General features: G+C 45.5%; 1 protein-coding gene across 1 annotated transcript in view; it reads right to left on the bottom strand.

Moving 5' to 3' along the window:
- Window positions 1-12873, bottom strand: part of MYO9A (myosin IXA) — a gene marked incomplete at its 3' end in the record, with an annotated part of 38398 nt that extends 25525 nt beyond the window's left edge. The window contains exons 1-8 of the mRNA XM_010292774.1: window positions 12870-12873; window positions 12641-12716; window positions 8213-8356; window positions 7473-7512; window positions 6520-6642; window positions 2460-2540; window positions 1436-1546; window positions 283-405 (exon numbers count right to left, since the gene is read on the bottom strand). Of these exons, the coding sequence (XP_010291076.1) occupies window positions 283-405; window positions 1436-1546; window positions 2460-2540; window positions 6520-6642; window positions 7473-7512; window positions 8213-8356; window positions 12641-12716; window positions 12870-12873 (702 nt within the window). The remainder of the gene's footprint in view (window positions 1-282; window positions 406-1435; window positions 1547-2459; window positions 2541-6519; window positions 6643-7472; window positions 7513-8212; window positions 8357-12640; window positions 12717-12869) is intronic.
- Window positions 12874-16535: the final 3662 nt, after the last annotated feature.

Below are 16535 nucleotides of genomic sequence, written 5' to 3'. Positions count from 1 at the left end.
GCAAAATGATACCTATCGTTTCAAGCTGTGTCTACGCACAGCCGTAGTTTTTTGAAGGCTGCCTCGTTACAGCCAGACTTGGTTAACATAAAGCAACGATGTTCCTTACTCTTTCGTGTTAACGATACTCAAAGCTTCATTTAAGCCATTGGCTTCCGGCAAACAGAAGAAAAATACGTGCCGAACATCTCCAAGTAAAATGTTAATTTATCATTACAGAAATGCAGGCAAGTGTTATATCTGTATCTTAAACCTAAGTCTGAGCTGAGGATTAACATTTACCATTGTTCTTCCAACTTGGTAATTGTCTGGATTGAGTTTTATTTTCTGGAAGAAGTCATGGATATTGTGCTTAGACGGGCTGATTCCTTGCGGTAGAAGGACATGGAAATGGTTCACAAAATCCTGAGAAGGAAAAAAAGAAACACCAAGATTTGGTTAGATGGGTCTTGCTGTATCCCTTTCTTCCATAAATGGTGGATTTGCTCCACTGGCCAGATGAAAAGGGATCTGTCGAGTGAGCAGAAGGACAGACAGTATTTTATGGACTGGGGAACGCCAAGTTGTGTCCACCATTCCTGGTTTGACGGGAAACACATCAAAGCAGGGACCCAGCAACGTTCAAACGTCTTTCAACGGGGCAGGAGAGGTTCTGCAGAACTCAGGGGGTCACCTCGAGAAAAAAAATGCTCCAAATCCTCAGCAAAGGCCGCTATGGAAGGGGGTTACCAGCATCTGCAAAGCATCTCTGAGATGCTCCATTGGTTACTGCTGTGAGGACTCAAACAGCGGAGGAGGTAGGAGAGGAGAGATTTTCCCAAGTAAGGTTGGGATCCATGCTCACGGCACATAAATATTGAGCAGTTTTCCGTCTCTAAACAGCTGCTGCGCAGGACACGACATCTGGCCCAAAGCAGCTGCCAGCAGGAAACAAATCGGCAGCGGCAAAGCATGAAAGGACGGACATGTGTGCAAAACCTGGCAAACACATGGAAAAGGAGAAACCAGGAAAAGCTGGGCAACTCCTGAGCGGTTTAGAGGATGCCGATCACCCTCCCGACGGGACGCAGCCAGCACTGACGCGACGGGGCAAATGCCATTCCCAGGTGATTCCAAAACACGTACGGAAGAGTGCGTGCAATGCTGATACCTTCTTTTTTGCAAAGAAGGACGTCCACGTTACAAAAAAATACCGCTTTTGTTCAAAACCCACGATGTTATCTGCAGACGAGCTCGTAGCCTTCACCTAGGTCTAGACCGGCTTGGTCGAAGTCAGCAGCGCAGCAGAGGACCACTCCATGCCGGAACATCAGCTCATTACTGCCTTACATGAGCTATAAATTCATTACCTTGTTAAAAAAAAGAGCTAGCAGCATTCAGGGAACTCTGACAATGATGCTAAAGGTGGCAAAAGACGGAAAACGTTTTACTCAACCTGGAAGGAGTATTTGCAGCTGTATCCCGACTGGCGAATGCGAACGGTCTCCAGCATCCCCGTGTACCGCAGCTGCCTGAGCACCAGGCTGTCGTTGAACCGCAGGGGCAGCTGGAAGGGGGGAAAACAGGCCAACGATGAGCAAATACTTCCTTTAACTGAAGCTTTTAAGTGTGTGGATGCGTCAACGGATTCAGCAGATGTAGCACATCTGCATGACATGCACGTTGGCAATGATGCGAGGGGAGGGAGGAACTTGTACTAAACCCACCAGGGTTGAATCCTGTTTTCTTCCAAGCAGCCATCAGATGGAGACTGTCAATCAGCTAACTAGATATATAAAGCTAAAAAGAAGATTTTTTGGAGCCTCTGAACTGCATAAGAACCCTGCAAAGGGCACAGCTAACGGGCAAGATTGTGAGCAACCAAGTCATCTCCTAGGCACAGAGCTTCATCTTTAAATGTCCGGGTTAAACTCCCAAGGGTGAATCCGCAGGAAAGCATCACTGCTGCAACCTTCATTTTAAACTGAGGGTCCTTAGCCCACGCGACAAATGCTTAAAGTCCAATTGAAGAAATACGTTGCATCATGGAGTCAGTTTGAATAATGCAGCTTATTCTAAGAGTATCTGCTTTTACCTATAGGAGCTTTATTTTAAAGAAGCTTTAGGGCTCAGTAACAGCACAAGGGAATTCACGGCTCTGTAAATGTCTATTACGGGTGGCAGGAGCTTCAAAGGAGTCAAATTCATGTATTGAAAACACTGCATTTTTCATATAAATTAAAACCATATATTTTTCATATACGTGTTTCTACCATTGCAAGAAGAGCCAGCGCAGTTTATCAAGAGCAACACCCAAGCGATAACATCCACGCTTCCCATTGCTCACATACAAGTATCTTCTAAATCCAACTTGATTCGGGGCTTTGTTTTCTTTTCTTTTTAACCCCCCCGCCATAAAAATTTACAAAATACTGCCAAGATGATTTTTAGCAGCACTGCTTTCACAGGACGGGATTTACCTTTTCGGCGTTGGATCGAATGCACTTGACAAAATAAGGTTCTGCTTGGCCAAGGGTCTCCATCAGCTTGTTGAGCGATGCCTGCAACAGAGGAGACATCTTCAGTTGGGAAACGGAGAAATGACCACGATGAATAACGAAAATCCAAGCACTTAAATCGGAAAACAAAAAAAAAAACTGGAATAAATGATGAGTAAACCAGGCAGATTGGATGTCGTTCCCCAAAATGAGTGTTTCAGCCCAAGCAACTTGGCTGGTTTTGTCTTTGCAGCCAACAAATTAGCCAGAGAGAAATATAATACTGGGTCGTATTTGAGCTCCCCGGTTCGACCTTTTCACATCAGCCACTGGAGCCCGAAGTCACATCCTGCTCCACACCAACAAGCCGTGAGTGGGAGCTCCGAGACAAGGATTTACACCTTGCACCAAACAATCACTGATGTTTTTTAAATGAAAACAGAATTTTTTCCTTTATCAAAAGTGACTCCACGCAGCACTTATCCCTGATTTTTAATTGTCAAAACTTAATTGCTGGCCTAAAAGTGAATTTTCTGAATGACAGTTTTGCAAAGAGAACATCTAGAATCTGCAGTGATTTGCAATCTGGCATTTCCAATTATTTTTGAAGCCTGTGAACCCTAAACACTTCATAGCTTGTTTTCGGAGGAGAATAGCTTCAATGCTGCTGCATTCCTCTGCTGAAACGCAGAGTCGTGATGACTGAGAATCGAGGGTTTTTCAGGTTCCCATTTTACATTTCCCCTTATTTCTGCATCAATATTAACAGTCTAGCCCATAAAAATGACTTTACACTGGCATCATCGCTATGCCCAACTGCTCCAGCGGGACATCACGGCGAGTTATTCCTCCACCTCGCAAATCTTTGACTCTTCTGCGACAAAGCACAAGCTCTTTGAATAAAAACATACCGAAAATCAGAGCATGCTGAGTCAGTCTGTGGCTGGCCGGGCTCCTCGACTGCATTTTTTTTGCTGTGCCCTATAAATACTTTGAAGCTCTCCAGTTGCTGAGCGCATTACCGACATGGTATTAGTAACGCGCTTCAGAGTTGATTACTCCTGATTTTAACAGAGTTTGAAATTCAGCTGCGTAAAAGATATTCTGTTGCATATTTACTATAAGCAGAGTTATAAATTTTTGAATATATGTGTTAATAAAATAGTGTGATACGAGAAAAGGAGCATTTTGCCTACAGATCTGCTTGCAGGAAGCCTTTTCTCCTCCTTCTGATCATTTTAAAGACGTCTTTATGGGAAGCCTTTCATGTTTAGAAAAAAACTATCCACATCCAGGATCTGGGGAAGAGCGAGGGATGGATTCCCACGCACGTACGATGCAGCTGTGTTACGTATATACTAACTGCACGTAAATGCCCCCGTCGCTCCCATCCCAGGGAGTACCGGGAACGCCATGACGCGGCAGACCTCCGCCGGCACGCTCCGGTGTTTTGACTGAAATCGCTCAAAAAAAGAAGAAAACAACAACAACAACAACAAAAAGCAGCCTACTAGGAGATATCAATCAGCACTGACGCAGCGGCATCCACACCGGGCCGGGGGGATGCAACCCCTTTGCCAAAGAGCCCTGCCGAAAGCCCGGCAAGCGAAGCGCTCCCGGCACTGGAAATCGTGGAAATGGGATCGTACCGCGACCGCCGGCCCCGTTAGGAGGTATCGCCACTCCGTCAGCAGCCGGCGACGTCCCGCGCGCGGCAGATGGTCCAGGCACCCTCTGCCATCTGGCGCGAGGTCCGATCGCCGGGAATCCGCAAAGGACGCGCGAGGTCCCCGGATTAACCCCGTACCCGGCTCCTTCGTCCCTCTGTCTGCAAAAACTTCCCAGCCACCCGCTCTTTCACCGCCCGCATCTGGTCTTTCAGGGCGCGACGAATCGCTCCTGCATCCCGCCCCGTGCCAGACGGGGCAGCATCCTTTTCCGTAGGGTACCACCCGCACGCAGGGTAACGGGGGAGGCTGAACATCGCCGTACGGCAGTTTAGTCAGCGGTCTAGTTTTCAACCGCGAAAGCCGTCGCTGCTCCGACAGCATCCTCTAATACAGCCATTTCGCCTATAGATCACTAAGCATAGGCACGGTTAAATTCCATAGGAGACGGAGCAGCTGCAATCCCGGTGTTCAGGCATTAGCCACAAGGCGGCATTTATCAGAAAAAACAAAACAAAACAAAAAAAAAACCCCAAAACCCAACCCCAAACCCCACGATAGGAAATATTTGTGTTTCCTGCCTGTGACCCAATTCCATGTGCTGCAATTTTATTAGCCTGCTCTTGATTTAAAAAAAAGCACCAGGGCTGCTCTCCCTCGAAAACGCTTCTCTCTTACGAGCGTTAAATGAAATTTGGGCTGGAGTGCCCGGCGTTTGCCTGAGAGGAGAAGCAGGCATTCATACCGGAGCTGCCTCCGACTTAAATATGTTTTCATTCATTTAAATAGAAAAAAAGGATGTGTTGTAGGCACAGCTCCTATGTTGTCAAATCACCAAAAGCCCCCCAAAAAAGGGTATTCGAACGATCTGCTTCGCTGCACAGCGGGGCGGGGGGGAATCTTCACAGTGTTCAGTGGTCTGTTATTTGTATGCGCTGTAAAAATAGATATAAAAATCTCAATCACACACCCTGAGGCTTTTCAGAATTTCGTTGGAAGGATGAATAGGTTTCGGGAAGGCGTTTCACTCCAAGATACCCCTGTTTCACCCCCTCCGTGGTATTGTATGAATTAAACTCTGCAGAAGTGTATTTTCACCAGCGTGCCATTAGTCTAGACTAAGCTTAATACGTGTATAAATACACAGATGTGCATTCTGCAAATTATATATAGATTTATAGAGATGTGTGTGCGTGTGCGTGTATATATTTAATTAATCTTACCCAGATCTACACACGGACACTTTCTAAAAATGACCCACATCTACAAATAACCCCCAAACAAGTCAAAACCAAGCCAGACTTGCTTAGAAACCAATTTTTAACGGAAAAGCTGCTTTCTAATATTACCGCCTGCTTGTGCATGTGTCTTGCAGCAGTTTCCAGGCCCTGATGCCCATATTGGAGGATTATTATATATATCCCCAGCTATTCCTAGGGACGGCTGGCTGGCGCACCGCGCCGAGAACGCAACACAATTTGATCCCTCCTCTGAATTCCTCTGCCCGCCTGGAGATAACGCAGCAATATTTTGACCTTTCCGCCCCTATTAAAATTAACGTTCCGGCTGGCTTGAAAACAGGTTGAATTTCAGATGCTAAATGCAAGTAAAAAGACTGTAAAAATGTCATTTCGGGATTTCGCAGCTTCTGGATTCGGCGGAGGAAGCACCGCGACGCGATGGCTTGGAAAGGGAGGTACCGGAGGACAGGGATGCACCAAAATCTCCGCTCTGCAGCTCATCCTCACGTCCCACCTCGCTCCACCGCATCACTCGTGCAATTCAAAGGAATTTTCTAGTCGGGGTAGCTTTTGGGCTGGTTTATGCTACTGGTCCATCCAAGGCAAGGAAGATTTTTGAGGGAGGGAGAAACTGTCTGCAGGCTTCTGGGTCCACCCCCAAAATATTCCTTTGTCCAGATACGGAATAGTTATATTATGAAAGGTACAAAAAACCTTCCACTCCTGGTCATAAAGGTTGCAATATAACCTTCTTTGTGGTGGAGTCACCATCACTGGAAGCCTTCAAAAAACGTGTAGACGTGGCACTTCAGGACATGGTCTAGTGGGCATGGTGGTGGTGGGTTGACAGTTGGACTTGATGATCTTAGAGGTCTTTTCCAACCTTAATGATTCCGTGATTCTGTGATCCCCCACAATATCCACCATCGCTCTTGTTTCTCTCCATTTACACCATTCAGATACCAGCAAGGTGTCTCCCAGCTACCCAAGCCACCTCCTCAGCTGAATTCAGATCCTCAACAGCGGTGAAGATGGGACAGGACTGTGCCTGCAAGTGTCCTCCTAGGTACCCTGGGGACCCAGAGCAGGTATTTACTTTTAATTCACCTCTCTGTACCAAAGGCAAAGGATTACCTGGAACTGGGCACTGATGCTGGGCGGTTTTTTCTTCTTATGGAGATGGAGAAGAGATTTGGTAATGCGGTCGTGCAGTGTCAAGTTTGTTAGGTGCTTGAGGGACTTCACGTCTAGCATGTGCTGTGGAAAAAGAGAGATTCCGTTTGTTCTTGATAAATATAAGAATAACTAGATCTTATTGTCATGCTCCCTGCTATCTCCCTGTTTATACCTTCTCCAGGGCTTCCTTAGGGTGACCACCCTACTTAATCTCAATAGGAAACACCGAGGAACAGCTTGAAATGTGGCTCTGCTCTATTTGGCCAGAGCTAGATCCTCCAGATCATGTTCCTCTGAGCTCCTCTTCACCTCTGAGGACTTGCCAAGGGCATCTTTGACCACAGGAAATTTGGCTCTCCTACCCCACTAAGGGCTGCAGAGAAACTATTCACTGTTAATCAACAGTTCATCGATCAACTGTATCTGTGCCTCTCCGTGTGCAACGTGCACGCAGAGAAGAGTAAAACCAAAGTTTGCTCCTCCTGGCCCTCCATTCCCGACCACTGACGCACCAACAGCAAGGAACACAAGGAGCATTATTCTTCTAGATGCAACAGATCTCTTGGCATCTCTTAAAATACGTTAGACAAGTCTATCAGGTACCAGCCCTCTTGCATGACCTACCCGCTCATTTTAGGGATTTAATTACCAAACTTCACCACCACGTACACAGTCCCTCTCAGAAGGAGGAAAAAAGGAGCCAGAGTAGGTCCAAGAAAGGAGGATATAGTCCTCTCTCAGGGCTGAAACCCTTTGGTTTTATAGAAATTAAAGAGCTCTGAACAGAGCTGCGTTGACCAAGGTCTTGATGTAAACACAAGCGGTCCTCCTCACACCCATCAGCATCTCAGCATTGTACCTACAGTCTTAACCCAGGGACCGGCAAGGTAAAAACGCTCCCTCTTGCTCACCTTTGGGAGGTTGGGTTTGGCTTTGAAGTTCTTATTTCGCCTGGGGAGATAATAAATGGCGCGGGTTAATGCACGTGCGCAGTTGCAGAATGGAGGAGTTTATGAAACGAGCCCTTCAAAATCCCCTTTAGCAGCTGCTTCCTACAACCTGCATTGAAACTGGGCTGCTTCTGCATGCTGCAAACTGGTTTGACAAATTTAGTTGCACAGGTTGGAGAGAAAGGTGTCCAATTAAGGGGAATCGTTACATCAGAAGTTATGGGGATGCTGGTAATTTGGGTAGAGCGGGGGAGCGGCGTCGCAAAACAACTGACCACCCTCCTGCTTTCTCATACCCTACGTTAACTCCAGCCACCCCAGCGATGTTCCCTGAACCTCCTGATGAGGCTGCAGCATGAATCATGGACATCATTTCCCCACCTCATTTGTAATGGAAAATTTGATATCACGTTAAAAAACGTGACTGCATTACATCACTGTCATATCTTGAGACTGGTTCGACTGGCAGATTCATTCCTTCTCTCGCTTCCCCGCGTCTGTCATTACAAATGAATGATAGCAGTTACATAAATCAGATGCGTAAAACATACTAGGGTTGCTTTGACCCAACCGTGAAACGTCTCCAAGCCTACTTGAAACCTGGGGTTTTTTTTTATTCTGGCTATTTACATTCCTCTAACTACCCATGCTGCTCGTTATGCTCCAGGAACAAAGCCAAAATCCCTTGCTTTTGCACTGACATGAGGATGCCGTGGGCCCTCTCCAGCAGTTTGCTGTTGGTTGCGTTGACAAATATCCCATCTTTGTCTAGGAAGGCGCCGGGGCTGGTGAGCCTGCTGTGCCGCATCCCCATCCGGCCATTCCAGCCAACCGCATAGGCATCACTGTAACACCAAACACCGCACAGTGTTAAGAAGATATTAAAAAACCTGGTTCTACAACAACAACAAAAAAATCATAAAATAATCCGTTGGTAGAAAATGACAGTCAACACTTTATTCTTCTCGCTGTTCACTCACTCCCATGGGATGAGTTCATGACGCCAGACACCACGTGAAGCGATCAGCTACATATACCCGATCACAAATCCCTCGCCCAATGTGGTCCTCTCTGCTGCGGAGCAGAGATGCTCTGGTCTCCAGAAATGCTCACCTGGCTGCAGAAGGACTGAAGGGAATGGCAAGAGGAACCAAAATCCTCCCTCTGAGGAAGGGAAACAGGTACTCAACAAAATTTCGCATCAAGGTGAATAATTTACAGAGTTGAGGAGCTTTCCTACGCGGTCTGGGGTTACGCAAAGCCTCTCCTGGGCTGCACCCAACTGCAATACTTTTGGTTTGGTGGCAGGGTTTTGGTGGTCTGGTGTTCTTTTTCTAATTTTAAATTCTCTATCAGCCTTGCAGAAACCATCACATGAAAGAAACCTGATCTAAGGAGGGATGTGGGGCCTGCAAACCCCCCTGAGCCATTTCAGACAGGAAGAAAAGGAATAGGAGGAGACTCAATGCAGCACCAGTCTTCTGGTCACGAGGACGCTGAAGGACACAGTGATTTAAGTGGGGCCTCCGGCACCGGTCACTTCTGAGGTCTAGCAACAAGGCAGCCCTTTGCCTTAAAGTCTTGATTTGGAGGAAGGGCAAATATCAAGTACTGCATGGAAATTAAAAAATAAAGCACGTAAAGTTGTTCATTCGGCCAGCTCAAAGCCTGGAGCCAGACCCTCGGAGCACTGTGACGCTGGAGTGCAAGTCGCCTTGCTGCCTCGCCGCAGCGCTTTTCAAATTCCTTCCTAGCCCCATTAAATCAGCTTTTTGACATGTATCACTGTTAAATGAAAGGATGAATCACAGCAAAGTAAACCCTTGGCTGAGCGCTCTAGCAGCTCCAGGACCTGCTTTTTTTAAGCAGCCTGTTTGCTTCAAGGAAGGCCAGCGAAAAGCTTTAATATTCAGGTGATCTCTCCTGTCCACCTCTTTCTCTTTACAGCTAAGGTCCCATATCCGTCAAACACCTCCTATTTGCAGGGTGAGGGGAAAAAAAAAAAAATCACCAGTTGATGGGTACCACTAAACCTCAATGACCACTTTTGAGATCTACAATCCATCATTAATCCTGGCTGACCTCAATGCACTCTGAAGCTCGAGACTGGCTGTGGCTGTATGGACTCTGAACAAGACTATAGAATAGAAAAACCTGGAAATTCCCATGTGGTTTTCAGAAAAAAAGAGATAAAATGACAACTCCGTTTATTATGGACACTTCAGGATGGATTTGTGCATATGGTGACCGACATAGCTGTTTTGGGACTTTGGGAGGTCAATCATCTCACCAAGCCCAACGAACTGTTTCAAGAGAGACTGATCAACACCTGCTTTCCTGCACGCCGCTTCGACATCACTGCGCATAACCCAGTTTCATCAATGAACATAAACCAGCAGGAAAACAGACAGCCCAAGCGGTTTTGGTTAGCGATGGCATGGTTTTCATTACTTGACGGCCAGTGAAGGCACTTCCAAGGCACGCCGGCTTCCTGATGCTCTGCTGAAGCCTGGTTCCCCCCGCTACCCCCGGCATGTGCAAACCACCCGTCTGCTTTCTTCTGAGATCAGAGAGCACTCGGCTCGCTAAACTCTCCACAATGACTTCCTGAATGATGTCATGCCTCAAATTTGCTTTTAGAAGCAAGCCCCGGGCTATCCTGTGGGTTGGATGTACAACGCAGACTTATCAGCAACCGCATGATCGTGAGATGGCTTTGAAAGCAAATTCCTGTTTAATTTCGCTCCATAAATCGCTTGCCAGTCTATCTACTGGAAAGCTGTTAATCTCTCTTCTATACGTGTTACCTTCACCCCTGTATTTACTCCTGCTCGCTCGACAAGTGCCATTTAACTGAGATACCAACATTTATCAAGTATGATATGACTCTTCAGATCAAAGTCATCCACAATGAAAGGTATCAAAATCACCTGCCTACTTTGAAAGCACAGGCTGGATTGTGGAGATCTTACGAGACCTGGTTTGTGCTGTCAGAAGGAAGGGGCTCAGACGACATTTGGGGACCCATCACTGATGATGCCCAAGAGGAGCAAAGTTCATGGATCGTGCTACTGAAGCACCACACCAGGAGGAACACAGGAGTTAGGACAGCTTCAAAAGTACATTTTCTGCAAATATATCAGTAGAGGGAATAAACTGTCTGTCCTGATCCTGGTTTTAGGATACAACCGCTGAGGATGATGGAAAGAAGACACAGTAGGTGCTGCCCTTGATCCTGGCTGTTTAAGGCAACTTGTCTGCTATGTTGGCTTGGGTTAAGCCAAATAAATAGAGCTGATCACAGACTGAGCTCCACAGTAAATAAATATATCCCCCTTGTTGCCTGTGGCCGGAGGAGTTTCCCTGCCTTTACAATGGCCCCTCGTTGAGATAATTAAAATGTTTTGGGCTATGAAGATGCTGGCAGCCCAAGCTGCTGCCCTAACGTGCCTCCAAAGCTGGAGCTGGACAGTGAAGAAAAGCCCCATCCCACTTTGCAGACGTTCTTCATGCACCAATGTCAGATTTGAAGGCTTGGTAGAGAAACTGCAGAACTGCTCTTATCTACATATGAAGATCTTCACAGGGACAAAGTTTCACATTACGTCACGTTCAGGGAAACCTGTGCAACCAGAGGTGCTAGAAACAGTGAACGTCACCTCTGAAGACACTAATCTTGTCTGCCTCAAATGTTACCATGTACCTACTGTCGTCGTAACCCAACAGATTCGAGCTGTAGAAGCTATAGCACAGGAGAGAGAAAAGGAGGGGTGGGAAAGATTGATGTGAGGACAACCAGCGTTGCATCACCTTCCCCACAAGAGGATGAGATTGCTCGCACAAGCTGATTTCTGCCCAAACTTGAGAAGTGGCACAATTTTATTAATTCAATCCAGCAATTTTATCGAAATCACATCCTCCCTGACCACTGAAAATAAGCCAACTTGTAATGACATGAGAATATTCAGTTCTCCCTCAGCAGGGTGCCACCACCACTCCCAAAGGGAAGAAATTCAGGGCAAGAGGGATATTCTAGTCTTGATGGCACTCAGAGGGCACGTGGTGAACAAAACCAGACAATAAAAGCCACTTTTTTTCCCCCTAGGAAAAACAAAGGAACAACATGTATCTAATTTCTGTCTTGGCCATTTGGCATTAAAGCCAGTAAAAAATCAGGTTTATTAATATATTTGGAGGATGTTTTCTTTTGTGTGGAAGGGAAGTCCACTGAGATGCAAGGACCTTTACAGGGGATTGTCTCCTGAAACATGTCCATCCAATCTCAGACTCCTCTCGACTTGTTCTGGACTTCTCATGAAACTCAAGAGCAGCCATGAAGTGACACCTGGATGTCTGCAGCTCCAAGCAATCGTTTTAGGAGCTGAGGATGCTCTGATCATAATTCTCCCCAGAACACACATGCATCTGCTCAGAGGGAAGCAGAGAGACACTGCACCCCTTTAGCGGTGGTATTTGGATAATCAGACTTTTGGGGTCTGCAGAGGGATAGCACTTAAAGTGTAGTCCTGACTCCCAAGGTCAAAGTGTAGACCTGACTCCCAGGCAAAAAGGTCTCATTAAGTAGTTACCTGAACGGCTAGAACCTTCAAGGAAAGATTAAAAAATAAAAGTGTACATAAAAACTGTAAAAATCAAACCTTTTTGAAGTTAACTTGCTTCTTTCCCTTAAAAACAAGCAAACATTTGACAAGGTATCATCGCAAGCCCCATAACTTCCCAGGTCCTCTACACTCAGTGGTGCCTAGAGCCACCATCACAGATCTTGTGTGCAGTTCTGCACCCAAACACACCGCTGGGTTTTTCATGCCAGAAAAATCCTCGGCAATTTTTTTATTTCCTTGGTATTGGCACATTCATTCATTTTTTTTGCAAGCTTCTTATCACCTCGTACACCCCACCACCTACAATTGCTGCCTTTTGACGCAGGAAAGTTGCTTTCCGTGCCTGCCGTTTGGTCAGATATTTAGATATAAAAAAAGAAAGAGCAAAGAGAAGACAAAATTAATAAGCAAGCTGGGAGAAACATTAATACAGTCATTTACAACAACAGACAGTCCTCTCCCATCCTAGATTTCCTTCTCATGCCAACATAAAAGCAAGAGACTTACCGCTGGGTCCTCTCGTTGATGGTATTGACTCCCTGGAGATCTGAGAGCGGTGTCCGCGGGCTCTTCCGAGTAATACCTATAGCAGCACGTGAAAAAAGATGTTTCTACCTGGCTCTTCACCAAAAGGCAATTAGCACAGCCATAGCTTCGCATTGACTACAGCGAGGAGGAGCACGTACGTGTCGTGGCACATGCTGGGCATACAAGGGTGCCAAGGATGCCGACATACCCATCGTCTACTAAGTTCTACCTCTCTGCCGCAGACTCATCACCCCTATGAGTAACGCTGTTTGCTCAAGCCTACTAATTCCCCTCCCACACACACACACTGTGTTGGGGACACATTGTCCCAGCTGGTAAGCAAACAGGATGAAGGAAGAGGTTGCTGTGATGGAGAGGACTGGCCACCCATGTCCTGCACGTCCAAAATATTCCTAAGGTCTCCACTGCGCATGGGACAACCCGGTTCCTTGCATGGGCAGAACACCCGGACATAAGTAGTGTGCTTGGAAAAATGGTCATTTATTCCTTGCACGCTTCTTCCCTTCCTACAGATATATGGACAGGGCCACATACAGCAAGTAGTATATACTGCACAGGGAGACTTTATTGCCTATAGAACCTTCAACAGGGGCAGTTTTAGAGTAATTTGTATTGAATAAATAGCCAAGGAAGTTATCAGGCACGGTTACCGAAGCAGACATTTCAAGTTGTTATCTTCCCCAAAGTGGAAATGTTTTGTAAACACGCGTTTGGGAAGCCAGAAGACAATTTTTGTAGACAACAAAACACTTTTCAAGTCACTAAACTGCAGATATTTAAAGACCTGATAAGCTCGAATTTGACATGAAAACAGCCGAGCAATTTTTAACTGTCTTGAAATAGCTGCTGTGAGACAGGAAACATCGCAGCGCTCACCTGAACGTGGGGAAAAATGTATATTCCTTTACGCTGAGATTTCTGCAGTGGAAAAAAAAAATTGCAAAAAAACCCTCTCTAGAAAGAAAGTCAGTCAAAACTATAGTGTGTAACAGAAGCAATAGCATATCCCCTCCTCCCCACGTTTATCATTTTCCTATTTAATATAGCCCAGATGCTGAGCTAAGAGGTGTCCTAAGGAACTTTCTATTCTGAAGATGAACGCAAAGCAAATACGCAGAGATCTGAGCCCGTCCTGCTGATCTGCCGTTCCTCAGAGCCTGAAATTTCTAAGGAGAAGATGAAATCCTACCAAAACTCAACAGGTGATACCCTTTAACGGGACATCTACCCTCCTCCTTTACCTCCAGAAACCCAACTGTAAAGAGGGTGGGGGGAAACAAGGATAATCCAGAACCTGCGTTAGTATTTTTTGTAGCTAGTTTTACACTAACAAGGCACCCAACTTCTAGCTGTGTCCCTTGTTTATACACTATACGTGCCTGGATACTTCCCCATTAAGGCACAGAAGCCTCCAACCTAAAGCATTTAATGAAAAATAGGCTTTCACTGGTATTTCTAAGTTTTTTTACTCCATGCCCTTCTTTTTGGAACAGACTCTGTCCTCCTTCACTTCCCCGCACTGCCCACCAAAGAAATCCCTGAAAGAAAAAGCCCAAAACACCATCTAACCCAACAAGTCGGGCTGAAGCTACAAAGACAAGGTTGTCTCAAAACATAACTGCATCCACACCTTGCATTGCTCGGGAGAAGGGAATTTCTATTTCAGGCTTCCAGATGATAGCTGCGTTAAAACCGCATCGCAGTTCCGCCAGCTTAGCACCTTATGTGACTTTCTGATTAGTAAGACTCATCTACATTGTGCCATCACTTAAAAGAAGAAATACATACAGGGCACAGCCAAATAAAAGCTGTCAGATTGATGTAGCCCCTTTTCTGGGAAATTGAGTGGGGATTTAGAAATTAAAGGCAAAAAGGTTTTAGATTTAAGCCGACGAGTTGCATGTGGCTTTGAGCATTCTGTATCGTGAATACGGGCTAGTAAATTGTATATATTAATACGCTGCATGCAAGGAGCAATGGTGTGAGTAGAAACCACTCATTCCCTTCGCGCAGCTCAGATGCAGACTGATCTATTTTACATTTCAGGAATAAAATTATTCTGATTTTTCAAGCGCATTCCCTATCCTTCAGCTGTAGTGTTTCAGGTAGACTGATTTGCCTAACAGGTCTTTGCCCTCATTGAGAAGAGCTTTGGATAATCCCAGTCTGCTCCCTACTCACGAACGTCAACCAGCAGAGCTTTGGTCTTGAACTCAGAGATGTCTAAACCCAGTGCCTTGCTCTTGTGGAAGACCATAAATTAATTTATAGACTCAAAGACGGCAGCGAAGTGGCTGAGATGGTAAGGGACGGGCGATCGGTTGGCTACACAAGCCAAATACCAAGCGTCCTAACGGGAATCTCCATACATTCATCAAATCAATTAGTTTTCTCTCCTTGTGCGTAGCTGGAACTAATTGCACAATTCAAGACAAGAAGATGATCTATTTGGTCCTTCTCTCATGGGTGTAACCTCATCTGACTACTAGGAAAAGCCGAGTCCCCAGGGCCAACCTCAGCCTGAGCATCCTTGCCTGCGGGGTCCATAAGCTTGCTAAGTTCAGGACTGAAAAATTCTACACGCCCCAGCCCTGGTTTAGCCTGCCAAAGCCTTGGAGCCTGGGGAAGCAGCTTGCAGGAGCACACCCCGTGGGAAGACGTGAACGATTTCTGAACGCAGAAGACGAATTACACGTTTGTCAGATCAGATGCTCTTGGCCAATTCACAGACTCTGTCAAATGCCACTCTTGGATCCACATGTTGGTTTTATCCTAAGAGAGACCAAACTGTGTGGACTGGTCTATAATGTGAAGTTTTAAAATGTTGAGCTCAACACCGAGCTCAACTTCACTGCTTCACATTAAATTAAAGCTCTGTTTCCAAGTGTCTCTTGAGTTGTACAAATTTCCCTCTTTACACCTAAGCAACTGCAAATTAACCCCCCAAAAACTTCCCAGATTCCTGAGCTAACTTACAAATTAAAATTAAATTGATTAACTGCAATTAAAATTACTCTACTGATGACCGCTTTCCTTTTCAATGGTTTCTTAGTAGTATCAGTAAGGTCACTTAGCACAGCACCACTTAAAAAAACTTAGTGCTGTGTTTGTCTTACTGCTTTGTATTTCCTTGTAGCAATGGTGGGAACTTGTCGGAAAAAATAATGTAGTCTAAATTAAGAATTAAAGTCTAAATTAAGAATTAAAACACCTCTGCTCCCCCAGGGCTACATGCTGCAGGAAGCATGGAAACGTGATATAAGGTTTCTAGCAGGAAAAGAATGTTTATGAAGTCTTAACATGCAACTACTGTACTTACCATGCTCAGCTCCGCCGAAAAAAAATGGGTATTTTGCATTTACACCCAAGTTGCATGATGTTTAAGTTAGCAACTCAAGCTGAGGATTTACCCTTGAAGACTGCATATAGCAGCACTCTATTCCTGTAAGCTTTAATGTGCAACGTGAAGGAAGAGAATAATGGCAAAAAAATGATATATCTAAAGATATGAGCACCAAATAAATATATTTTTAATATATATATAATATAGTAGTCCAGGCAAGAGTGTCCGTGTCGTCATGCAGGATGAGTTTATTATGTGACAGAGGAATGAGGAGGAAGAAATGGAGACCAAGTGCGTCTTTACCCAATTCATTCTGTAAAACAACACTGCCCAACGCTTCTGTTTTAAGTAAAAGCCCTCGGAGACAATATTTTCACAAGCTAAAGTTATTTTCAAAGTCCAATGAAATTTAAATAAAGTCAAATTCCAGCTCTATCAGCCTTATACCACGAATATTCCTACCTGACCTGCGGTGCTTTGAACTTATTACCACGCATGTGGTAACAACAA

This window comes from Phaethon lepturus, unplaced genomic scaffold, assembly GCF_000687285.1.
Source record: "Phaethon lepturus isolate BGI_N335 unplaced genomic scaffold, ASM68728v1 scaffold32628, whole genome shotgun sequence".
Lineage (NCBI taxonomy): Eukaryota > Metazoa > Chordata > Aves > Phaethontiformes > Phaethontidae > Phaethon > Phaethon lepturus.
The sequence above is the reverse complement of the archived record's forward strand: the minus strand, read 5'-3'. Positions and strand labels throughout refer to the sequence as shown.